Source organism: Corapipo altera, unplaced genomic scaffold (assembly GCF_003945725.1).
Source record: "Corapipo altera isolate COAL_440 unplaced genomic scaffold, ASM394572v1 61, whole genome shotgun sequence".
Taxonomy (NCBI): domain Eukaryota; kingdom Metazoa; phylum Chordata; class Aves; order Passeriformes; family Pipridae; genus Corapipo; species Corapipo altera.
In genome coordinates, this window is record NW_020884910.1 from 792,858 (window position 1) to 818,636 (window position 25,779).

Consider the following 25,779-nt stretch of genomic DNA (forward strand, 5'->3'; position numbering starts at 1 on the left):
CGCATTAAATACTACACATATGTAGCCTAATATTTACAACTTAAAAAAACAAACTACTAAACAAAAATTATTTCTGTTAATTCTTCAGTGTCATTAAGCTTAAAGATTTTAGGAAACATCACCTGCAGAGAGGAGCCTCAAAATGAAGGTGAGTTCAGTGTTAGAGGAAAATTATCTCAGAACAGCAGGCACCTAGGAGTCCTGAGAGAGACATGAGAGGCTCTTACAGGCATTGTCCCTACCCACCCTCTTCAGGAAAAGGAAGAAGAGGAAAATGGTCCCCATATGCTCTGGGCAAATGGAAGAGAAAACTTCACACTGAGGTGAAGGACTGAGATGGGGTTGCTTGGAGTACAGAGCCAAAGGCAACTGAAAATAAGAGCAGAGACATGACCATAGCAAAACAGCAGGGAGGAGAGAAGGCATCCCTGATGTTTGCCAGGCTCCTGCTGCTTCCTCTCCTGTTGAATTGTGGTTTCCCCATCCTGAAAGCATTATCTTCTCTTCCTATCCTCCTTCAAGAGCTGCTTCTCTTTTCTGCTTTCCATTTCCAAAATTCAGTTCTTTTCCTAACTGCAAGTTCATAGGTCTTAACTCCTTCCATTTCCCTTTGCTCTTCTTTCTGTCCTTTAAGGGCTTTGGCAGCTATGACAAATTGTGCAAGCAGGTGCCAAGGAAAAAGAGAGTGCAAACAGAAACAACACCACTCACATTCTGACAGTGTTAATGAAAACATCTCTACGACACTGTATGTGCAACCTAAGGACAACACCAGCAAAGCAAAACAGAACACACAAGCGGACATAGCTCATGCAGACATTGCAGAATATGGTGTAGCACAAGGGACACAAATATCATTATCTACATTCTTCAAAAATAAAAGCAGAGAGGAGGAGATTCAAGCAATGTTAACCTGCAAGCAGCTGAACCAGGAGAAGGCAGGAGGCTTTCTGACCTGCAGTCGACACTTCTTATCTATATTAAATTGCCTTCCCCAGTTACCAGCTATAATTCTCTCAGCACAAACAAGTTATAGTTACCTGCATCATCTGAGACATGGTTTCATTGCCATAGTAGTGCAAAGAACTGTTTCTGTCAGTGAAGTCGTACTTGAAGCCTGCCAGGTGGACTTCGTGGCATATGTGAAATGCTAGTGTAATGGCAATCAGCCCTGTTGTTGGATGCTTGGGTTTCTAAAACAAAACACAGAGATAACATATACATAAATACCTGGTAGCTTAATGGGAACAGCAAACTTAATAACAAAGACAAGGTAAATCAGGCAGCCTGGGTTTTCTACAGATGTTTGGTTTCATAGTTTGATCCCCTCGTGTCTCAAAAAGAGGAAGGTACTGCCCACAGACTTCCCATGACTGGGGGGTCTGCTGTGTCAGCCTTCCCTGGGATTCTCTGGTTTCTAGTGAGAAACTGGTCAGGCTTCATTACATTGGAGACCATTTCACCTATCTAATATGACCGAATTACCAGATGTGTTCAGAAGTTTCTAGATGACGGAAACCCAGATGAACAGAACATGACATGCCTCAAACCTTCATAGCACCAAAGTAAAAAAGCAGGAATGCTACTGCCACGCAAATTTGACTAAATTTAAATTTTTTCAAAGCAGGGAAATTCCAGAAGACCATTGCTTTAGACTTTCCCCCACTATTCACATTAGAAGAAGAGAAACCTGTAAGTAAAACTGCTTATTTCTCCCTATAGTAAGAACAGCTCAGAAGTAAATGCTATGTGAAATATCAAGAGCAGGATATAAACAGGTTTTAACTGTGTAAGATTAAGAGCACCCAATGAAAAGCTAGCAGAGAACAACTCCATGCAACCATCTGCCCTATCTTGTGGTCAAGTACATGATTTTTTTCAGCAGCAGGAGCTAAAATGATCTGGGGAAGTAAATGAGGCAAGGTTTTTTAGAAAGAGGTGAACTCTTTCATTAAACCAATAGATGAAGCTAAGGTGAAAAAGTGTCCACAGAAATGGACAAAACTTTCAGGCACCAACGCTCTTCTTAGCTAAAATAACATTTTTCTCAGAGACCAAATGAACTATGTGCTATCAGTAGCTGCAATCAAATGTCAAACTGAGCACAAAATGATGTGTTTTTTTTTAAACTGTTACCAAAGGCTCACTTTGTTTGTCTCCGAAAATGAAGCAGACAAACCAGTACTGGACATCTCTGTGCAGAGAGAAGGCAGATGCACTCGATGTATTTCTTTGTATCGTATAATAACACAAAAAATCCCCAGGAAAATGCTACTCTTCTCAGGTCTGTAAGTCTAACTAAAGTCACAGAACTGAACTATCACCTTTTATGTACAATTTTTTGTTCCTTTACACAACTCTTAGAGTACTCCAGAAATAACATCTTTTTAAAATGTGCACTCCTGCCAACTTAGCAAAATAACTTTCTGCCCTAGGGGCCCATCTTCATAAACTTAGTGGTGACTCTGTTGCAACATCCATACTCAACAGGACCTCAAAACTATGGCAGGAATGCTACACTTCAGGATTAGCGCTATTTGGAAACATCAGGAATATCACGTTTTTAACTAACATTGTTCACCTTTGGCTATCACAAAATTCACCTCAAAAGAATATAGTTTAAAAGGCAACTATTTTTAAAATGTATTATCATGGTACCACTCTAGCAACATCCAGATATCCTCAGCCTGTAATTATTTTAGCCAGTCACATTTAACGAGAATAGGAACAGCCTTGGAATGAATCCGCAACACTTTCTGATTTCAGTGCTGCTGAGGCAACACATCCAGTTTTATTCCTGGCTCTACTAAAAATCAGAAATGCTTGCTGGCTATGGACAAATGTGCACACCGGGAACTCGAGACTGGCTTAATGGAAGAGGCAGGGACAGCTGGGAGAGCAGCAGCAGTCGTTGGTGTCTCCCGCAGGCAGAGGGGGCTGAAGCACAGGACAGGGAAGGCAGCACCACCCCTCCCCAGGGACACACTAAGGTACAGAGGGTCCCGAAGTGAATCCTGCAAAAGGCTGTCCTGCCCACGGGAACCCAAGAGGCACAACCCGCAGCTTAACCAAGCTGCTCCAGGGCCACTGCAGATGTGCAGGCTCCCAGCCACGGCCCGCCTCTAGGATGGGAGGAAAAGTGAGGAAGAGCCTGCCTTAGACTGATCATTGCTGCCCCAGGGACAAGGGACTGCAAAACCCCTGGAATGGAGTAAATGGGAACTGGAGGTGGCAGAAGGGGGCTCCAAACACAGAGGGCTCCAAACTCTACTCCAGCTCTGTGCAGGGGCACCTAGAGAGCAGCAGAGAAGCAAAGGGTGACGGAGGGACCTCTGCCTCTTTACCAGCTTCAGGATACCAGCACATTTCTCTGACTCAGTGACAGCACCAGTTTTAACATTTACACCAGAAGAGATGGGAGAGATTTCTGGACCCATAGAGGCCATAGAACATCTGTGGCCATTTAGGAGATAGTCAGGCATCCAATTATTACACTGCTTTCTTCCCACCCTCTGCTGAAAACCTGAAACGCCACGGAGCCTCAGCAAGCACATAGCTAAAATGGCTATTCCAGTTCCAGAGCTAATAAGGGAGAAAAAAGCCACTACTGCGCTCAAAAAAACAGACAGAAATTTTGAAAAGAGAAAAGAAAAGGCACAGAAACTCCCAGAAACAAACAAACAAACAAAAAAATCTCCACTCCCTCAAAGATTAGAAAGATTAAACCAGAAAACAGTTGTGGCAGATACTGCACAGTGACAGCCTGTCAAACATTTCCACACGTGTCAGTTGGTTGGTGCCCACGAAACAGTGATGTGACCCCAGGGAATTGTATCTGTGCTAAACAGTACGTGGTCAACCCTGACTGCACAAGGGAGGTCTCCAGCTTGAAGCCTTACCTTTCATCAGAAACATTCTTCAGTCATAAACTGACACTTAAAATGTATTTTTATGTCCAAATTGCTGGTTAGCTCATTACAATGCTTGGCATCAAATCAGTAAGCACAACAATGCTGCTAAGACATATGTCATTAACACGGCTGGAATATCCTGTATGTTCCCTAGTCCCTCCTCAGAAGTGTGAAATTGCAGCAGTGTTAGAATTACCAGTTTGTTGGGGTTTTGGGGGGTTTTGTTTGTTTGGCGTGGGGTTATTTTTGGTGTTTTGTTTTTTCATGGGAGGTTTAGTTGGGGGGTTTTTTCCTGTTTGTTGTTTTGTGGGGTTTGGTGGGTTTTGTTTTGTTTTTAAGAAACACTGTAAAAAACTCAACATTCAATAATTCAAGACTTCCTACTATTTCTAGAAGCTCTTTGGATCTGCCATGTTCCATTACCTTCCCATTTTTCCCCATTTTGTAAAAGACATTATGTCTATCTGAAAAGCGGTCTCACGTCATACCAATTACAGAATCTATAAAAACATGTTTCTGGCACACAAGGCTAGCCACTCTCTTTCTGGATTCCATTTTCCCATCTTTTCTGAGCACCGTCTAAATGCAAACCACTTTAATGCAACCCTGAGAGAGTCCACTGTAACAAAGATATAATTGCCTCTAAGTACACATTTGGTGGCACAAAACTAAAAGGCAATGAAGAAAAGAGCCTACCTCCTTCTTAGGAAACCTTGCTGGGAAACGAAGCAACTCATAAGCTGTTTTCCTGGTGATGCCGGGATCAAGAATCCTGATTTGACTAGATTTGTATATCATATTCTTAGCCGGTTTCTTCCAAAAGCCTTTATCACTCTGTAACAGGTAAGTAAATATACATTTTTAATGGCTATAAATAGCTGAATTTAGTTTTGTAGCTAATGAAAGTAAACTCTGAGGGCATGAGGTAAAGGAAGAAGAGGAGTGTTGAACCTCCAGAAGTTCAAAAACACCTGCTCCTTCAACAGGATAACCCACTGCAGCAGCAGCGGTTGGGTCCAGTTGGCTGGAAAACAGTAGAAAGATCCCTAATGAACAACTCATACCAACAGCATGCCCTGGAAGCAGTAAATGTTCACTGTGTGCTTGGACACATTAGGTACAGCACAGACAACAGGCAGACAGAAGTTATCATTCTCAAGTACTTTGTACTGTCTGCAGCATGTATGGCAAAATATCAGACAGTGCTAGGAAGAGAATAAAAATATATTTCCCAGAGGAAAACTGCTTTGTGGTGGGGAACTGATCAAATATGTGCATCAGAAAGGAGACAGAAGCATTTATGGGAAAGATATTAAACAGACTGACTAGGAGATCAAGTGCTCCCCTGAGCTAGGAGGACTGAGGTTAAAAGCAAACGTATTTTCCGTGAGAGACGTGTGGTAAGATGAGCCAAGGTGCATGAAGAATTGAACTCACTATTTTCTGACCACTTAGGATCTTCCAAAGCCACTTCAAGTCACGTGGTTTGAAGACAATGAAAACCACAGTTGTATTAGGGTCGTAGTGGATCGGATCTGAGAACATAGATTCTGGGTAAGAAAGGCGGAAAGTCGTCCTCCTCCCAACATCCTCTTCGTACCCTATAACAGGGCCATTATTCATCCTGCAGAAGGCACAGGACAGAGACACACAGACATCAGTGACTACCCCACCATATACTTACCATGTGGTGTTTGGCACCTACATTAGTCCGTGGCACAGACAGCATGTCTAGGGACAGAGAAGTTTACCAGCCCAGCATTTACTTATCACATTCCACAGTAGATGAGCAATTATCAGGTGCACTCACCCTGTAAACTCAGAGGGATCAAGCACATATGGGATCTTGGCCAAGATGGTTTAGAATACAATCACACAGTTGCTTATCATGTGTCACTCAAGCAGAAGGCCTTCCAATTTGGCTCAAACACAGAAACTAGAGAAGGGCAAAGAAAATATCTGGCGTGGAGAAGCACCCATTGCTCCATGCACACAATTTGAAAAGGAGATACCATTTACCTTATTATGACATCATATGAATCAATTTTCTCCCCTAATGTTTTATTTCGAAGTACTCCTCCATTACCGACGACAACACACCGACGACAGGCAATGCTGTGGAACAAATGGAAGTTTTAATAGCCATTACTTCCCTGGCTTCATATTATTAATTATACATCTGCATTTAACTGGCTTATTTTCTAACTGAGGTCCTGTATCTTTTACAGTCCCAGCCCCTACAAAGCAGACTCAATCCTGTATCATCCACTACAGCTGCTTTAAAAAAAAAAAAAAAAAAAAAGCAGCTGCACTATTTCAGGGACTCACAAAGTCAGGAATTGGCTTCTCTCATGTGAAACTGCTTTTAAACACATCATTTTTCTCGTGGTTTGCTGTTTAAGATCATCTAACCAGCTGGTGATATGGGGGCCATTACATAAATTATCTTCCACAGCGCTTCAAACTTTTCACAGTCTGGGGGTATCAACCAGGACAGAGTATGCCTGGAAAAACTAACTCAAATTAAGGTGCTCCACAACACTGTATAATTCCACAACTCAGGAGATCTCCAACACGAGCTAAAGCACCAAGATTTATGTTCACAATTTACCTTACAGACTGTACATGTGAAAAACCTTCGCCCAATGATATGTGATGGCTTTTCAGATGCATAGGATCTTGTTTTTTCTCCCTTTACTTAAAAAGTGCTGTCTAAACACATTTCAACATGTGCTGAATTTCATGCTGTCATGACGTAACAAGGCAGATTCACTTGATTAGAAGTTGCATTCTCATATGACCAGATTCAAATCAGACAGCACCACTAAATATATAAAACGCTGCAAGTTAAAAATAAGATCCTAAAAATGACCTCAAATCAAAACTGTAATTCCTTCTGAATTTACATTATATTCAGAGCTAAAGAGCACCCAAGAAAGGCATTTTATAGATGTTAAACTTACGAAAGTAAATTCTAATGGTAAGACTTTCAAAGTTATCCCAGATTTTCTACCTGCATATTTTGCTTTCTAATGCCTTATTACAATGCTAGTAAAATGTCTGCTTTGTTTAAAATAAAAATAAGGGGGAGCTCACAGACAGGCTTGCTGTTTTTTTACTCGATATTTTGCCTTTTTAGAGAAGGTTTACACTCAATGTATAAGACTGCAAACTCCTCCTTACAGAATAAGCACAGCGTTTTTTGTTGTTGCGAAAATGCTTCTTTCTTTGAGCAAAAGCCATTCAATTTGGTTGCAGCAGGAACAATGGGAAAATGAAAATGTTGGCATTTTCTTCAGACACAAGCTCACAGTTTGTTTGTTTACTGAGGATGAGTCACCTCACAATGTCCCACCCTCTTGATTCTTTCTACAGGTAAGAAAAAGCCTCTATGTCATTTCTTGCTCTAGGTTCGGGACACCAAGAATGTGTCCCAAAGAATACTATAACTGGTGTTAAATGCCCAGTGTGGCACTTTATGCACACTAATTAACATCTTTCTCCTCAGATAGTCCAACCTGTTTTTTCAGCTGAGAATATTATTCAACATCAGTGAAAACAGCCTGCTCCACCCGAGACTGACCAACATCTCAATGTACAAAGCAATTCTCTGTACCTCCCACAGAACTAACAACATCTGCAGAGGGAGTTGCCTTTAAATGTATATAAATATAAATAGTGCTCTAAATGCAGCTTTCAGGGTTGGGTGACATGGAAAAAACCGGCACACCTTTCTTTAGTGTTTCCTGAACTGCTTAGTAGAAGGCAAGCATTCATAAAAAGATTTCCAGCTAATACCATAAATCATGTGACTTGGCACCTCTGAAATAAGAGGGGTAAAAACCTGTTACACCATCCTGTCCCTCAGTATGCCCAATCCCTCTACACCCATAAAACCTCTCCACCTCTCTACTCCTTCAGCCCATTCATTTTCCATTTTGGTTTTTATATCTAGTTTTAAGATACACTGAGAAAGCCAGCTGACAAACATATGCCTCTTACTAAGCTGACAGCAGGAGAAAGCAGAAGTTGCCCTTTTCCTGAATTACACTTTGTTACTTAACAGCTACAGCGTAGAGCTCAAAGTAAGGAAGGAAAAAGGAAAACTGGACAAAAAACCTTGATCAGTAAGTGATGAAGGTGGAATGAGGGAGTGGGGCAAAAAGCACAGAATTAGCACACGGCTGTACCGTGTTTTCCTGGCATTTACAGCGCGCATCTGTAAATCACTGAAAGTTTCAATCACCTCAAATCTCTGAATTCACCATCACCAAAAGTCCCGTGGCTGCACCTGGGTAATTGAGGCACAAACCTCATCTCCACAACGCAAAACCCAAACTGCAACTCATATTCCATCCCCTCCTCCTCCCTCCTGGCTACAGCATCCATCCCTGATGCTTGGTGGATACCCTGGAGCGACAGTGACTGACACACCATGCATGAACTCATGTCAGGTCTCAATAAAAAGCCAGAAAAACTGCTTTTCATCTTGTCGAATACTTTCTTTTATGCCTTCTGACTGCTTGGTGCAAATTCACAAAAATGGTGTCAACTCCATTACAAGTGATTTGTATTATTCTGACCATGACAAGCAGCCACAAAGTTACTTTCGAGGAGGTACTGCTTTTTCTGTCCCTTGGAGATGAATTAAAGAGATTCTTTATTACACCCTTCCAATTTTTGGCAGAGGCTCTACTTTAAGAAGTTTCTTCACTGAGTTAATCCTTAGCTATTGAAATAATGCCTTTCAGTCTGGCATACAACTGAAGAGCTCTTTGGTTTCTCCTCTCTGCACTGGACAGTCAAGATGCACAGGACACACTCAGGGCAGGGAGGGCAAAATAAAACATGATTTGAGCTGAACAACTGAGGTTCACTTAGCTACAGAAGCTATGCTGCTGCTCTCAGGTCAAATCCAAACTCTCTTTCCTCTTACTGACAGATGCAGACCATATTTTTTGTTTGTGATTAAGAGTTAACTACTTGGACAGAAAATGAAGTCAAATTTGAAATTTGATTAATCTTTTGAACTCCAGTTCGCTTTGTAACATGCATACTCAAAACTAAAATTATCAGTTGTCTTCAAATACCCAATAAAACATCTAACATTGGTATTTGAACTTTTAAAATGGATAAAGTCAACATGCAGATCAAATATTCTTGGAGAATTGTACTTGAATACAGTCAAATACAAACAAACGAATCAGAATCTCTACCAAGCTCAGGGAGTCAAAGCAGTTTAACAGAAAAGTCAAACAGGAAATGTGGCACAAATGTGCCCTTTCGGAATTGCCTGCTTCCCTTACCTTCCCTTTCCCCCCCCAGTATTCAAGTGTCTTCAGTTACAATAGTAAGTTTAAGTTCCCAGTAACAGAGTCCACTGACAACAATAAGCAGGGAGGAAAATGATTTATGTAAAAAATAGAACATAATATCACAGAAACTAACATATGACACGGAGATAAAGAATATACAGCAAGGTTGGATTGTATTCAGATACTTAAGTTAAACAAACCGACCTGTACTTACTGCACATCACAGAAGTCAAGACATCAATTTTCAGCAGATGTCTTACTCCCACATATTTTGCCAACCCCACTTTTTACAAGTTTCCTTTTTCATAATGTTTTCAACTTAAAAACCCCCAAACACTCACCCTTTCTCCAAGGCAATAAATAGACAAGAAGAGAAATAAATTCAGATGTCCTTAAACAACATCAGGTGTGCTACGAGTGAAATATAACAGACTGAAGTGTCTGGAGGTTCAACTTACAACCACCAGCACAACATTCATGACAATATTCATGAAAAATAGTAAGACCTTGGCTGTAAAAATAGCTATAGCAAAAGTCTGAGTAACTAAGGGATTGCCTTTAGGTGTTAGAGATCTGTTTAAGAGTATAAATGGATCCTGATGCAAACAGCATGGCAACTGATCTCCAATGTCTACATGCACCAGTCACTCAAACCACTACCCTATTCATGTGGTGTACAAGAGCCTCAACCTCAAGGCCACGTGTTAGTTTACATATTTTGTTTATATGGTAAAGTGCTAAAAGGAACATGTTCCTAGTCTATAAAAGAAAAATACTGCTAAATGGAAATGTAGCCTTTAAAAGTCAAAAGGCTTGCATCATCCACATTCCACTGAAATACTGTTTCTGTGGAAAAAGAAAAAGATCTCAACCTCAGATCCTTTAACACCCCCCCCCCTTATAGTCAGTTGAGGAATGCAAATTATTTCCTTTGAGGTTATTTGGTGAAAGGAGGATGCAGAGGTCACATTTTGTTGACTGAGGATTGTGCAAATGCATTTGTAATAACTATTGAGCTTAGAGTCCTGAGAGTACCCAGAGAGGAACTGAAGTCACAACTGAACTGGAGTCAGTGACACTGTTCATTTCCAAACAGTTTTGGAGAACTACACCTTTACACAGTGAGAACTCGACCTAAGTTTGGAAAACAGTACTATTTGGGAAAAAAATCCTTTGTAGTTCATTATATACAGTTTTATGTAAGTTGTACACAAATACAGCCACAGATTTAGTGCTCATACAGCCTAGTATTTGTTAAAACAGTTTATAGCAGATTCCCCCACCCTGGCTACAAAAATTTTTAAAGGGAAATTTGGGTTGTGTTCTGACAAGAAGGCTGAATTAGGCAACAGCCTAATAACTCTGTATTACTGCAGAATGTTGTCAGGATTAATTCCCAAAACGTTTCACTTTTAAAAGCAATTGCATCTCAGTGAAATGTATACATAAAAGCTCTTCCCTACTACAGTGACTCATGCCCTAAGAGTGCTACACACAAAACCTGATGGATCTGGAAAGAATACAAAGTATGAACTCACTGTGCACTTGATTTGCTTATCCTACTGCCTATTAAATAGTAATACCTCTCATTTTGCTTCAGTACCACTGAACTACATTATTTTTAATAAAATGAAGCATATTTCCCAGAACCATCAAAGGATAAATACCAATTACCTTGCTTCTCATCTACAGGAGAAATACATTTAAAAAAGTACTATGCTGTACTGGAAGCATCTCTGCTTTACAGCCTGAACAATTACAGAGTTGAACTTATGACTTCAGAAAATTTCTAATACAACATCTGGCACTCTCCTTCAAACTTCAGACAAAAGACAAGCTTTTTCAGTCAGTTCTGTATAAATTTCCCCAACTATCACTCTCCTGATAGTAAATAGGGGGAGTCACCTTTTTTTTTCCCTTTTCTTAAGAATAAACCTGAACATCCTAGAACCAGATACTAAACATGGTGAAAGGATGGAGTACAGTAGGCAAAGAAAAAATGGTTACTAAAACCAGTTCTTAGGTGTGAACATATTCCACCCATGCTACATTAAAATGTGATCTTGATGTTTGGCTTGAAGCAGCAATCTTGTATGATTTGAATTAAAAAGACCAAAACCAAGTACAGCCAACTTCAGCCTTATTTGCATTCAGCTCTATTAAGAAGTCTGTGTATTAACATATTTGGCAGGTTGTCAGCCAGTTTGCTAGATTGCAAATCTAATGAGTCATTTGCATCACTTTGTAAACACAGGATTTTAGTCTACTTGCCAACACTACTACACTACCTCCAAAAATACCCCAACCAAAACCAAAACAAAAAAAAACCCCAACAAGACACACACACACACAGAAAGCTCCTCCAAAACCAAACAAAAAATCCTAGCAGAAGCGGCTTCTAACAAGAGGTTTAATCAAGGCAATCTAATCCATGGGAAGCAAGTTATCTAAGGCACGGTCTGCTCCATGCCACACCCTCGTTACTCCAAAAACTCAGGAACAGCCTTTCCTGTCTGCCTATGTCTCTCTCATTCACAAGGGAAGGAAGCTGAGCACATGTACAAAGAAGGGTGTGCAGCAGCCAGAGGATGCAGAGGCACAGGGATATGCATAAGATTTCTTTTACACAGAAGCAGCCATTGGTTTGCATCTGCTTATCTCAAACAGTGTCCATGTTACGCAAATAACGACTTTGAAAGCGGAGGTCACACTCAGCTTTCAAGAATAAAAAGATACTAAGGAAGATGGGACCACATTCAGCCAGCAAATTCCTAACACACTTACAAAAAGAAATCTCTAAACTCCTTCACAGAAAAACTATTCTTGAATGCTGGTGCTATGTGTGTAAAGCGAAGCTTATTTAAATCTCGGAGTCGGTTACACAGTCGGTCTGATCTGTATCTTGGTTAACTTGGGCAATTTCAGGATAACACCACTGACATTCCTTTTCAGGTAAGTACCAAATATAAAAAATGCAATTAACAGAAACAGTATCAAATAAATGAACTCACTTGTCATCTTCATTGGAAAGTCCACAGCTCTCCAGTCTTGAAAGGGCTAAACGAAAAAATTGCTCTAGAAGGCAAATATAAAGAAGATTAATGAAAACATTCAGTATTTGTCGATACAAAAATAAGCATGTCACCCTGACTACAGCATTTTCATACCTATCAGTTTTACATTCACTGTGCATAAAAAACTCAACATAAGAATACTTGGAATTTAGGGCCACAGGTCAGTCAATGATGCCAAAGAAATTCAGGTTTATCAGAGCTCCTCTCTTAGTTCATCCTACCCCCGTACTTCCCTGTTGGAAAATATCATGGGATTTGTATAAAAAATAAATCCTAGTTACAGTAAGTAAGAATTGGAAGAATTTCCAAGACCTACATCCTCACTGACTTTTTTTTTTCTTCCACCCACCTTCAGATGAAACAGAAGCAGCCCTGACCCAAGAGGGGTCATACACGCAGGGACAGTAAAAGCATTACCTATCGTGGGAGACAACATCAAACCAGCCTGTGCTCACTGGCAAAGCTGGGCAGAGGCATCTTCCCAGCCCTCCCTCGGTGGGCAGGCTCCTGATGGACATTCAATTTGCCTCTGAGAGGAAGCCTCAACTCTTTCCCAAATGTGCTTTTCCGCGCTGCAAACCCAGAGGTGTGGGAAAAATTGCACCACCCCTGTTACGCTGATGAAGGCCAAATCAAGAATCTAAAGCTGGGACCCGCAGGGTACCTGGAAGGTGCACTATTCAGTGTTAAAAACTTGAGACTTCTTGTGCACCTGTTCGCTGGCAGAGCATGGGAAACTGAAAAGTCCTTGACTTAGGGTAAGCACTACTTAGCAACAAGTAAAACATCCACGTGCTAGCAACACTATTCTCATGCTGAATCCAAAACACAGCGCTGTACCACGTACTAAGAAGACTATTAACTCTATTCCAGCCAAAACCAGGACAGTAAAAGGAAAATTTCACTGATGTAACTACCCCAACCTGAGGACTTCTGCCTCAGTAGGACACTAAATCCCAGTCATCTTAGAGGTGTTGAATGAAGCCCATCACACTGACCCAGTTAATATCTGACCTAACAAATCACTAGCTAAATATCTTTAGCACTCCAGCCCACATACAAACAAAAGGAAGCTGAATAAGGTCCACTCTTCCTCACTCCCACCTTTTTGGAGCTGAGAGGGGGCAACCCCAACACCGTGGTTTTTTGTTAGAAACAGAAAGGTGTCAGGTCAGAGGGACTAAACGAAATCATTAAGTCACTGCTAGGCACCCCCAAAAGAATTGGCATCAGTGAACAGGAAAGACCAGGACCAGATTTGGGGGGCTTACAAGACTTTTACGAATTTCTGTTTAAAAACAAGGTACATGGGAAACACTAACCTGCTCTCTTTATTCCATAAGGTAGTTCAAACTTATCGCTCCCTTGGAACTCTGCCACCCTGATAAAATCATTAGCACACAGGAATGGGTATATTTTGTCAACACTGAAAAAGAAAGAAGTTTCAAAAATCCACATGATGCATCTGCATAAGCAAATAATTCATGCAATTGCTTCGTAAAAAGCTTTCTTTATCCTACTATTGTAATTTTTATCCTATTACCAGCATCCATTTTTAAAAGAAGGAAATTCATGAACACAGGGAAAGCAAGCAGATGACAGAAAAGAGGAAGATCTTAGAAAATATGCATAAAGAGATAAAAAGATTTGTCTGCTAGTGGAAGTTATATACAGTCACTAAAATCGTCATCAAAATTGTGTGACTGAAAGCACACCATGAGACCATATATTCAAGAGAATATATAACCCCAGGAAGACAATGAGTAACTTCAGTTTGAAAAGTACATAACAGAGGCAAGCAAGGAAAATTAAGAGTTAGTATTGTATATGGCAATTTAATAAGTAAGAATGGGATTTGAAACAAGGTGTTTTAACTTGAAAATACCATCTCCTGATTTGAGATGCACTCCCATTCCAAACAATGGCCGTGTTGACATTAATAAGTAGTTTGAGGCAACATGGGTATATCCATATAACAAAAAAGTATGGAGTTCTCATGTCCACATTACATGCATATTAAGTATTTTTTATTCTGGACTAATTCTGATACGGTCCCATGGACTGAACACTCCTTAGCAGCTGCAGCACATCAGGCACGGTCCTGCAGTGCATCTTCTGGTTTAACCACATATGTGAAAGGAGCCCAGGGCACACATGGCAGGGCTACCCTGGGATGAGAAGCATGACACGAGGGGATCACAAGGACGTTTGCCTCAAAAGCACATTCTTCCCACAAACCAGAACACGATGGCATGATGCCTTATAAGCATCAAGATAAAAATAATGGGTCACTTCTTTCTTCAAAAGACAGGAACCACAGACAAGGAATATCTCATAGCAGGGAAGTGACTCTTATTACCTTATCTGCCTAGTCTAGGCAAATGAATGAACAGTAGACACAAATGTCACATGCTACCATGCCCTTGGCTTCACCTTTGAATTAACTAAGCACACACTTACTGTACTGGTTGACTTTGTAGTGATCCTGCACACTAGGTCTTACATTAAAATGTTAACACAGAAATATACAGTCATGAGAAAACCTAGTGCTAATCATAAAAACCCCCACCCACCACAGACTTGTTTTTCTATGAAGAACATTAACAGTTGTTAAGAAAACCTTCACTCTCAGTTTCACAAACCAAGTATTTTCTTCTTCTTCTTTACAATCTACATATTCAGAAGATACTAACAATAAAGAGGAAAAAAAACCCAAACTACAAAACACCACAGCCCACACACCAAGAACTGGGCCAGAGGTTAACTAAGCAAGACCAACTAACTTCGAGACATGATGCACTAAACACTCATACTAAATTTAGTAACTTGCCTTACTGTTCAGAAGCAGCTGGTAACCTTAGACATAATAAATGATTTACCTACTGCAAAGAGATTCTTAATTCTAGCTCTTCTAGCTCTGGTTCCTTTCCAACAAATAATTCTGCAAGGTTAAAAATCCTTTCAACCTCCCCAGGCTATTACCAAAGTGCACAGAACAGATCTTCAGCTCATGCAAATTGTCTCAGTAAAGGAGCTACAGAAATGTACCAAAGACTTTGCCCTAGTTCTGTGTCTAGCTTCTCGCTGTGCACCTCTGAGTTCATTCCTGCACCCTTGCTGAGCACCAGTTATTCTGCTGTGCCCAACACATTAGACAGCCTGGGTACAAATCCATGGGCAAGGGGAACTCGGATCACCTCCCTGGACCAGGAGCTAACCAAAACTCACAGACTACAAGTCTGCTTTGGGTAGGACAAATTTTACACCCTTCCGTGTTCTTTAAAAAGAAACAACGGTACTCGTGACAGACACATTTTCTTGTACACAAAAAGTACCAGGGGAAAAAGAAAAGCCATGGTGTCTTTGTGCAGAGCTTTAAGACTTCTTCAGCCAGGCCTTGGTCTAAACATCTTACCAAGCTTTCTCAGGACATTACTCAGTGTTTGCTCCAAAACATGTAAATAGCCCAATCAGCACAGCCTTTCCTTCCCCCCCCCAGTTCCCACAGAAGACTCACCCCAGTAAAGATTCAAATGCTGGTTTCAGGAGACAAGTGTCCAGCGCGCTCCTTCTCTCCACAGCTGTAGGTGGCAGCCTGCAAAAGAAGAATTTCAAAGAAATAGTAAGAACAGGAATGGGTTGCAGAAACAAGGTAGGGAAACTTGGACAAACTAAAGTAGTAAAAGCTGATTACCGAGCTAATGTCACACCAAATTTTCATGACTCCCTCTGCCTGTGTTGTAAAGACGGAACTTTCTCATTGCAGCACAACTACTTTTACTAGTAAAGGCTTTTATCTCACAGTGCTGTTACAAAGGGTCTGTAACCTCCCTTGCTCAGCAAGTATCAAAGCAGGCATAACCAGAGCAGAGAACTCAGGCCCACCTCCAGAGAAGCAAGACACACAGGCTGAATCACCCCTGCAGCCATACAAGATGGCATCCCCAGCGCTCCTCAGAGAAGAGATGGAGTCTTGTTTGGAGAGGGAAACAGACAGCACTACATAGGGTACTTTAAGGAAAATGAGATTCTTTGGGGATAAGTCATTCCTCTCACAAGAAGGCTAAGATTTACACACCTAAGCACATTCCCGCCTTGGTGATTTAGCCCAATTAATCACAAATATGAAACCCAGAAGAGAAGGTAAAGTTCAATGTGAGCAACGTGTGCATCTGGGCTTCATTAAGAACAGAAGGATGAAACCACCACTTTAGAACCATAAGCCAAACAGACCATTAAGGTTAGTTGCTTTTGGTAACCTCAAGTTGTCATGTGAATACTGACACTGAGAAAGCACCCTGTGAAATCTATCAGCTCTCGCCACCTTGCTGCTTCCCAGCATCAGCCTCACAGATGGCATTTTGCAGCATGGCTTCAGAGAGAACAGATGACTGCTTTTAAGCTTTAACATAGGTGCTCATTAGTCTCACAAAGCTAACTGCAGGAATTCACTAGCACAAGATCTGCTTATACAGGCACTTGCACGTCGCAAGTAAAACACACCTCTGATTTAATACATTTTAAGCACAAAAGTTGCCCTCTTAGCTCTGCTGATTTTATTCAGGTATAATTCAGAACTGCAAAAATTTGGAAAGTGTAAACCGATGTCCTTCCAACAGTTCACTGTTTGTTACAGACAGTCATTGGAAGTGGCCATTAATATTAAACAAACACTGGAAACATGAGGTAAGACAAATTTCTTTCTGACAGACATGTTACCATTGTGCTCATAACAGAAACAGCCACCAGACACAGTTGTACAATAACCAACTGAACAGGGAGCCTATGGACAAAGGCTACAGATTTCAGCCTCAATCCCTCCCACCTGCCCAAAAACCAACCAAAAATAAAACCCACAAAAATACTCAACTGCTGAACTTACTGGGTAACTCCACTAGTCTCACAGGAAGGAGAAGCCCCCACAGAGGAAGTCTGTCCATAAAAGCTAATCCTGTAAAAAGGGAAATTTCATAACAGTGTGGTTTGCTGTGAACAGAAACCACAATAGAAAGCTATTTGTATCAACTGTATGCTATAAACAAGATAAAAGGAGGTACATCAATCACTACTTTTAAAAGCTATCACTATTACCTTCATAACACTCTGGTCAGTCCTGGTCACAGCTGTGTAAATGCCAGTGGAAACCTGACTTCTTCAAATAAGTGCCCTGAATTTTAGGTCCCAAGCCACTTGTTCCGTGAGCCTGGAGACAGTGAAGGCTCACTGCCCACAAGGGCTGCCACTGGGCCTCAACAAATTTCAGCTCTGCAAAAGGTGCCCACCTCACCTGCAGTTATTCCCATGAGCGGAGAAGGCCTCTCCCACATCACTTATCAGACACTTAAAGAACAAACTAACACTAAACACGCGTGGGGTACAGGGAGATATGGACACATGACACACAGAGATAAGGTATCTCCTCACCTGAACACCTGTTTTCAAGAACCTCAGAGGGGCTCCCTATTTATGAGGTCCTGACCTCTCCATACAATCAGGCTCAAATTGATTACTAGGTTTAAAAGTGACACAAGGGGAGACGGGACAGAATGATCATATTGATTCCCTTACAGTACAAAAAAAACCCAGGCACAGAACAAACACACAGAGACAGTAGTAATGACTTCTGTTGATCACTGGTAAACAGTTAAAGAGCAACACAGCAACTCACAGCCACATCTCTCATACAGCCATGAGGTGTCTGAACAAAACATCACCATACCAGTAGAGGTTATTTCTCCACAGATTTCCATGCAGTATACCATACATAACAGCAGCAGCCAGGATAAAAAACAGAAGAATTCGTTTCATGACTGGCAGACCTGAAACACAAAAAAAACAAACCAAGAAATTTAAACCCAAGATAAGCTATTACATGAACTTTTCTAAAGCATCTGGAAAACTACAAAAGGAAGGTATTATTATTACAGCCATTCTCCACCACCACAGATCTGACTGGAGATCACTTCACTTTGACTTCTGACACACCATAGACAGGAGCTGAATGCTGCTTTGCACCTACCACATGTGGCCACGGTGCACAGAAGCTCTGAGAGGGGTTCCCTCCAGGTTCTCGCTGAAGACACAGGAGGAAGATGGGCTCTTCCAGAAGCATGTCAAGAGTAGAAACTCTTTTCTGTTCACTAGCAGCCCAACCAAACTAGACTCCTGGGTCAGCAGCTGGCCTTTATAGGCACCTACGCTTCTCCCCCTTCTTGTGCCACATGCTATCAGTTTCCATAATTACACAGCTAAACAAGCACTGGCACTCTCCAGGAGGCAGATAGGCTGATGAAACAGAACAGGGTATGAGCTGCCCCAAATTTCTACTGGCTTTTTTAGGATGACTGAATGTTCTTCAAGTCCAGTTTTGACATTTAAAATTGCACTGAAGCTACTTGCTTATGCCTGTACAGCCTCCAGCTCCTGACATAGGCCAAACTTCACTGCTCAAGTGACAGAAAAATGTTATTTTCAAACATTGCTAAGTGAGGAAGAAAAGTTAGGATCTCATCAGTTAAACTTACTAAGTCATGGAAAAATATCAGCAAAAGTGTTCATTTCTCAAACAGAGCTTGCACCTCATTGCACAGTCTGGTAAAAAAACAACAACAGAGAAATATCAGAAATGCATGCATCTGGCAAGACATACTGAGGGGAAATCAAGTTCTGTATTGCTCACATCTAGACAGTGAGCTGCCTTTTCAGAAGCTATGAATGAACTGTTGTTGGTCAATCTCATGAAAGTCCAAAATAGCCATTCTGGGCACAAGTTACCAGGGAAATTTACTTGACAGCTACGGCCTTGCACTGTTTTCACTCCTTCCCCATTCACAGTAAGCAGGTTCAAACCACACAATGCATATACACCTACCTACCTATCTGCATTTTAAAGGGAACATAACAAACAGCTGTCCAGTAAAATAAGTCATATCCAAACATACTGCTGCATTTTCCAGAGCAAAACACCTGCCTTTATGGTTCATTCTTTTGACTTTTTTTTTAATTTTTCTTCTTTTTAACTCTATTTTGCTTCTTAGAGTATTTAGAATTGCTGCTATTTTAAACAGCCCCAAGGCAATAAAACTAAAGGTGGATATAGTTCAAATGATTTATAGCAATATGCTGTATGCTAGTAATGTCTTGATATCCCACCTGAAAGGCCAAGAAACTGCTGGAGAGCTTTTTTGTTATTAGACACTGAAAAGTAAATTACTGCCACTCGTGGCAGTACCTGAGGAAATACCTGACAGGGAACTATTTGTTACATTTACTTGAGTGTAAGAACCCACCACTTCTTTATTCTTTTATCACCCATATTCTTCACCAGGCTTTAGCAGTAGAGTCAGAGATATCAGTAACAAAGCCATGCAACAAACAAGGCAGAATCTAGCAAGCTTAAGTATGTTCTCCAGGCTATCCTACTCTGTTCTAGACAAAATACTCACAGGTTGCAGCTGTTGCAACTTCAACCTTTCAGGCCTCCTTGGGAATTAGCATTGCTTCCCTTCAGCTCCAACTCCCTTGATGCTTCTTGAAGGGTCACTGCAAATTTGTCTTGACAGTCACTTTCAACTTTTAGCACAATCTCTTTGTTTTAGCAATAATTCTGTAAGAATCATTCCCTAAAAGTGCAATAACATTACAAGAAAACTCACCTATTGGGTTCAGTCAAGTGTCATTAACAGCAATTGGCTCATAATCCTGAGTGCCATCACACAGCATGTACAGGACAACCGAGGGATCAAGCCCAGCCTGCACAGGTTTAGGAAAGGCAGGTCCTGCTTGACCAACCTGATCTCCTTGTATAACAGAGTGTCCTGCATGAAGGATGAGGGAAAGGCTGTGTATGCTGTCTACCTAGACCTTTGTAAAGCTTAGACATCATTTCCTACAGCACTCTCTTAGAGAAACTGGCTGTTCATGGCTCAGATGGGTGTGCTCTCCACTGGATTAAAAGCTGGCTGGCTGGCCAAGCCCAAGTAGAGGTGGCGGAGTTACATCCAACTGGCAGCCAGTCACTAGTGGGGTTCCCCAGGGCTCAGTGTTAGGACCAGTCCTGTCTAATATCTTTAAAAGCAAGAAATGGTCTGGACAAGGAGATAGGGTGCACTGTCACTCTGCAGACAACACAGAGTTGGGTGGGAGTGTTGATGTGCTGGAGGATAGGAGGGCTCTGCAGAAACATCTGGACAGATCAAAAGGATGGGCCAAGACCAATGCTATAAGGTTCAATAGGGCCAAGTGTCAGGTCCTGTCCTTGGCTCACAACTCCCATGCAGTGCTACAGGCTTGGGGCAGTTGCTGGACAACTGCCTGATGGAAAAGGCCCTGGGGGTGCTGTTTGACAGCAGCTGAACACGAGTCATCAGTGTGCTCAGGGGGCCAAGACGACCAGTATTATCCTGTCTTGGATCACAAACAGTGTGGCCAGCAGGACAAGGGAAGCGACTGTCCCTCTGTACTCAGCACTGGTGAGGCCACATCTTGAATTCTATGTTCAGTTTTGGAAGGAGAATAAAGACACTGAGGTGCCAGAGCACATCCAGAGAAAGGCAAAGTTGCTGAAGAGTTTGGAGAAGAGGTTCAGTGGGGACCTTATTGCTCTCCCCAACCATTTCAATGGGGGGGTGTGGTGAGATGGGAGTCTGTCTCTTCTCCCAGGCAACAAGTCAAAGGCTAATAGGAAATGGCCCTGAGTTGTGCCAGAGGAGGTTTAGATTGGATATTAGGAAAAATATTTTCACTGCAAGAGTTGTTAATTATTGGAACAGGCTACCCAGGGAAGTGGCTGAGTCACCAGCTCTGGAGGTATTTAAAAGTCATGTAGATGTGGCCCTTAGGAACATGGCTGACAGGTAGATGTGGCAGTGCTGGGCTAATGTTTGGACTCCCTGATCTTAAAGATCTTTCCAAACCCATGTGATTCTATTATTTACTGCACTTTAGTTTTTTTCCTTTCACTGTCAGTATCTTTACCACCTCCTGCTTTGCAAAGGTTTGCCAAAACATCCCACTAAAGTGAAAATCAACTGTTTACTTTTTACTCCCTAATTCAATCAACGCAAACCTCAGTTAAACAGAATATAACAAAGTAGCTCTTCAGATAAAGTTGCTAAATGAACAACTGATTAAATTGCTCATTTTGGTGACTTCAGTGTAAGAAAGAAACTTGCTGAAGAGTCAGACCAAGCTGCAAAACAGAGAAAAGACAAGACAAAGGTGCCCATGAAGAGTCTTTTCAAAACAAAAATATTATTTGTAACAGTATTATCCACAGAGGGGGGAAAACTGTTCCACTTGAAATATTTATAAAGCTGTGAGTACAGCCTAGAAAGAAAAAAATCATTGAAATAAGAGAACATAAGTCAGCAGCATTCTTTCAAAGAATCACAAGGGATCTGTAACAACCTTCAGTGTCTTATGTAGGACACTCAGCCCAGCACACACATGATAATGGGTCCACCCCAGCTCCAAACAACCCATCATTAAGAGCACCTAACTCAGTTGTTAGAAAGATAAAACGGTCTTTAATTATACAAGTGTCTCCTCACCATCCCATCCCCCGGTGCCTGGCTTCATTCCCTGTTTGAAGAGAGAGTTCTGTAGTCAAGAAAGGCGATCTTCTTAGTGAAGACTTTCTTAATCTGGTTTAGTAAACAAAACCATTGCCTTGTTTACAGAAGAAATTATTCTGTGTGTATTTTTAATGGTGACAGAATTTTCCAGCTTTCCCTTCCTATTTTAAAACAGCTGAGTGTTACAGAAAGTTAACCAAAGGAAAACATATTCCTACAATGCAGATACTGCACTAGAGAATTCCCACAGTTAGAGACGCAAGAGAACAGGCAATTTGAGAAGACACAGTTCGGATGTAAAACAACAATCCCTTCCAATTTATTTATGTCAATACAACAGTCGGCATGTTGATTTAAGCCCATCAACCCAAATGTCAGAGGTCATGGTGCCCTTAGGTCAACGTCAATCAGGATTAAGCAAAACAAGGAGGACAAAGCTGAAACTCAACTATTCAGTTCCTTCCTCCTTCTAAAAAGCCTACAGTGACCTCCTCAATGGAAGGAGCAAGGAGCACAACAGCCTGATGATCACGGTATTAGCTGGTCAGTTTTCTGAAAGCAAGCAAGCAATGGGATGCATGTTGCAAAAGACTGATGGGCATTTTTTAGTAAGAATCTAAGATAACTTCTGTGGCTCTGTTTCCTACTTCTCCCAAAGCAGAGCTACAATTACAGAATTAGACAAGACTGACTTTGTTATAGTATTAAGAGACCTCAGAGATCAGCCTGTATCTCCTACTGAGAGACAGATCTGCCTCAGCTCCCATCAACCCACCAGAAAGACTGATTTGGGTATATGAGCAATTAGCTATATAAGACCCAAGGCTAATATTTTCTTCCCCTGGTGGAAGTGGGGAACCCACATCCTTGTCAGAGCTGCATCTTTATTCTGGTACAGTGTTGGTGGAATATGGTATGAGCCACTATCTCAGAGCCTCTGTTTATCTTCCAACTTACACACGCTATTGATGCAGCCATGCCACAGAATAAAATAACCCCATAGGAATCTACAGCTGTTGGACTGGGGAATCAAACGACCACACTATAATCACCTTTTTTTCCATAATTTTTATTATTCCTTTTGCTTTATTCCTTAAAAATTAGGTTGTTAATAACATAATGCAGTAGGCTTTTCCATTTGTCCTATGTATTTTGTAAAGTACCTTTGACTACTACTAAAGCAAAGAGTTAATAATATTTAACTAAAAAGTGGTTACTACTAAATTAAATACTACTCATCTTAAAACAATCTTGAACTGTCACAAGACTAGGTAACTTCTTGCAACTGTAATTAACTGACAGCCTGAAAATGTCAGCTCACTCAGACCTCAAATTCCTAAGCCTTGTATTGTGGGGGAGGAAGTGAGCTTGAAAATGTGCCTTAAGCAGACCTTGAAATTTAAAGCGACAGCAGAAAAAGAACATAAAATCCTAATAAAAATTTTAAAAGAAACATTGGGATTCTTAAGATGTAGTCAGTATTTTGTGGTTTTGCTTGTGATCACTAACTGGGTTGTTCAGTCTGGAGAAGAGAAGGCTTAGAGGCGACCTCATCACTCTCTTCAACTACCTGAAGGGAGGTTATAGCCAGGTGGGGGTTGGTCTCTTCTCCCAGGCAACCAACAATAGGACAAGGGGACATGGGCTCAAGCTCTGCCAGGGGAGGTTTAGGTTAGATGTTAGGAAGAAATTCTTTACAGAGAGGGTTATCAGGCATTGGAACGGCCTACCCAGAGAGGTGGTGGATTCACCATCCTGGAGGTTTTTAAAAAGAGATTGCATGTGGCCCTTAGTGCCATGATATAGTAATTGGAGTTGGACCAGAGGTTGGACTTGATGATCTTGGAGGTCTTTTCCAACCCAATCTATTCTATGATTCTATGATCACCATCTGCAGCACTGCTTCCTTTTGGTCAGGGTGCAGCACATGCCTGGTGAAACAACTATGCAGCAAAAGGACAACTGAAGAAGGAGTTTTCTCACATCATCATCTTTTTCAGGTTAAGCTGTCAAAACATGAGCACATTATGGCACATATTTCTTCTGCCAAATCTAACCACTACTCATCATTCAGTCTTCTAGTTCAGTTCTTGCTCTATGTGTGTGCATGGTTCATTGATTCTACAGCACTGCTGTAGAGTTTTAAAGGCACTGAAGTGGCTGACTCAGTCTACTGCCTTCCCTCACATGCACCTGAAATTCTCATGGTTTCCAATACTCTTTCTGATTTTATTAAGAAACAAACGTCCTCGGAAATATTGTTTAAAAGAGATACATTGGGTTATCCTAGCAAAGTGGCTCAGGATTAAAACTGCATTTCTAACTCTCCAACAACAGACTTGGTTTTGAAGTTGTAAGTCTAAATCATCTTAACTGGAAAAGATTCTTGCTAACCTGTCCTGCCGCACACCAAACCAAAGCAGTTAGTCCTGTTTCTGAAAGTCTGCACAAACTATGACACCAAAAACCTCAAGGTTTTACTGTGTCAAAATGTCATTGGGGATTTCCACCATTACACCACACACATTTTGAACTGCAGACAAAGTTGTCTTTCCTGCACTGGAAGGTAAGATGTTTTCAGGCTCTTTCTGTCCTAATCTCTTTCAACAATGTGGGGATAAGCAGTGGAAGAACAGTTTGCTGACTGTGAAAACTGAAGCCTTCTTCCTCTTCAAGAGCATTTTACTTCAACAGTACCAGGTAACTGAAGAAAAAGACAGTCTTTCTCCAAACATAGCTTCTCCTTTTTAAGGAAGGTTTCCAGTGTTTCCCCTATCATTTCTCCTTTATCCAACTACTGCAGACCTGAAAAGAAACTGTAAGATAATCTTTTTTCCAAGTACTCAACAGCAAGTAATGATGTCCAGTAGATTTGGCATCACAGTAGTAGTAATGTTTAATAGACTTAGTCTTTGTTCATCAGCTCCTACAGCTGGAAATGTAGCCTCTGTTGACACTATAACCTATTGGAGAGAGACACATACTGGAGCTGTGTCCATCTCTGACCTCTTGTGCAGCTGCACAGTAATTCAAGACAGATTGCAATAGATTGGTTTTAGGGCCTAAATGCTTGTCTCTCTTCCCTTCTTCATCCTGCTGCAACATATTCTGTACCACAAGATACAGCAGTACATTTATTACATTGTGAAAAATCCATAATTCTTTTATTCCTTTTTTGCCTTTCAAGAATCGACAACAGTATTTTGCTCATCAGCACATAACTGTTCACTGGCTCAAGTAAAAAGAAAAAGCAACTTAATCAGTATTTTTCATTGATGATCACCATTTCAGTTTGCTTCTGCACAAAGTCTTCAAGATCTCTGCATCACTTTTCCTCTTGTGTGACTGCAGACCTATTTATATCCTCAGAAACTCCCCACATAGACATATACTTCAGCTAAAAGATACTGATAAAGAATTCAAGTCTAATTAAATTTATTGTACTTTCACCCCCTGCAATCCTATTTACCTAGACAGCACATGTGGTGACAGAGGAAGGTGAGCTCCCTTCCCAAAGGCTGCAGAAAGGCTCAGGAACAAGTACAGTTCACAGCGTAACTTGCAACACAGCACCTACACCCCTGCAAACCTTATCTTCAGCCCCACACTCTCGCCTCATTCCCATTGCCACCTTTAAATGCAAGAGATCAGATATGGGGGGTTGTTCTAGCCAAACCTAAGGCCATCAACATTTCAGACAAGATCTGAAAGAACAGGACTTTGTAGCCTTTCAAGAAGGCTCAATACAGAGAGGTTGGCAAAAGCTACAGAAAGCCTGCAGGTCTTGACTTACAGTCTCATCACCATGCTTAGACTCCCTTGTTCTAACTGCACTAGATAGAAAGAAGGTATCATCTGTTCAGTGGTGCGTTCCTTCCTTTTTCACTCCTCTTCCCTCTCTCTG

General features: G+C 41.2%; 1 protein-coding gene across 7 annotated transcripts in view; it reads right to left on the reverse strand.

Annotated features, from left to right (window-relative positions):
* ST3GAL6 (ST3 beta-galactoside alpha-2,3-sialyltransferase 6) overlaps nt 1-25,779 on the reverse strand; it is a 58,302-nt gene that overhangs the window by 19,905 nt on the left and 12,618 nt on the right. For 3 of the 7 annotated variants that reach the window (XM_027653402.1, XM_027653405.1, XM_027653404.1), the window contains exons 2-11: nt 18,825-18,891; nt 18,020-18,119; nt 17,183-17,251; nt 15,818-15,895; nt 13,623-13,726; nt 12,238-12,301; nt 5,931-6,026; nt 5,349-5,535; nt 4,608-4,745; nt 1,041-1,193 (exon numbers count right to left, since the gene is read on the reverse strand). In XM_027653402.1, coding sequence (XP_027509203.1) covers nt 1,041-1,193; nt 4,608-4,745; nt 5,349-5,535; nt 5,931-6,026; nt 12,238-12,301; nt 13,623-13,726; nt 15,818-15,895; nt 17,183-17,251; nt 18,020-18,108 — 978 coding nt within the window. In that variant the 5' untranslated portion in view covers nt 18,109-18,119; nt 18,825-18,891. Of the gene's footprint in view, nt 1-93; nt 646-1,040; nt 1,194-4,607; nt 4,746-5,348; nt 5,536-5,930; nt 6,027-12,237; nt 12,302-13,622; nt 13,727-15,817; nt 15,896-17,182; nt 17,252-18,019; nt 18,120-18,824; nt 18,892-19,955; nt 20,598-25,779 lie in introns of those variants that run through there. The other 4 variants (XM_027653406.1, XM_027653407.1, XM_027653408.1 and 1 more) reach the window with 4 other exon arrangements.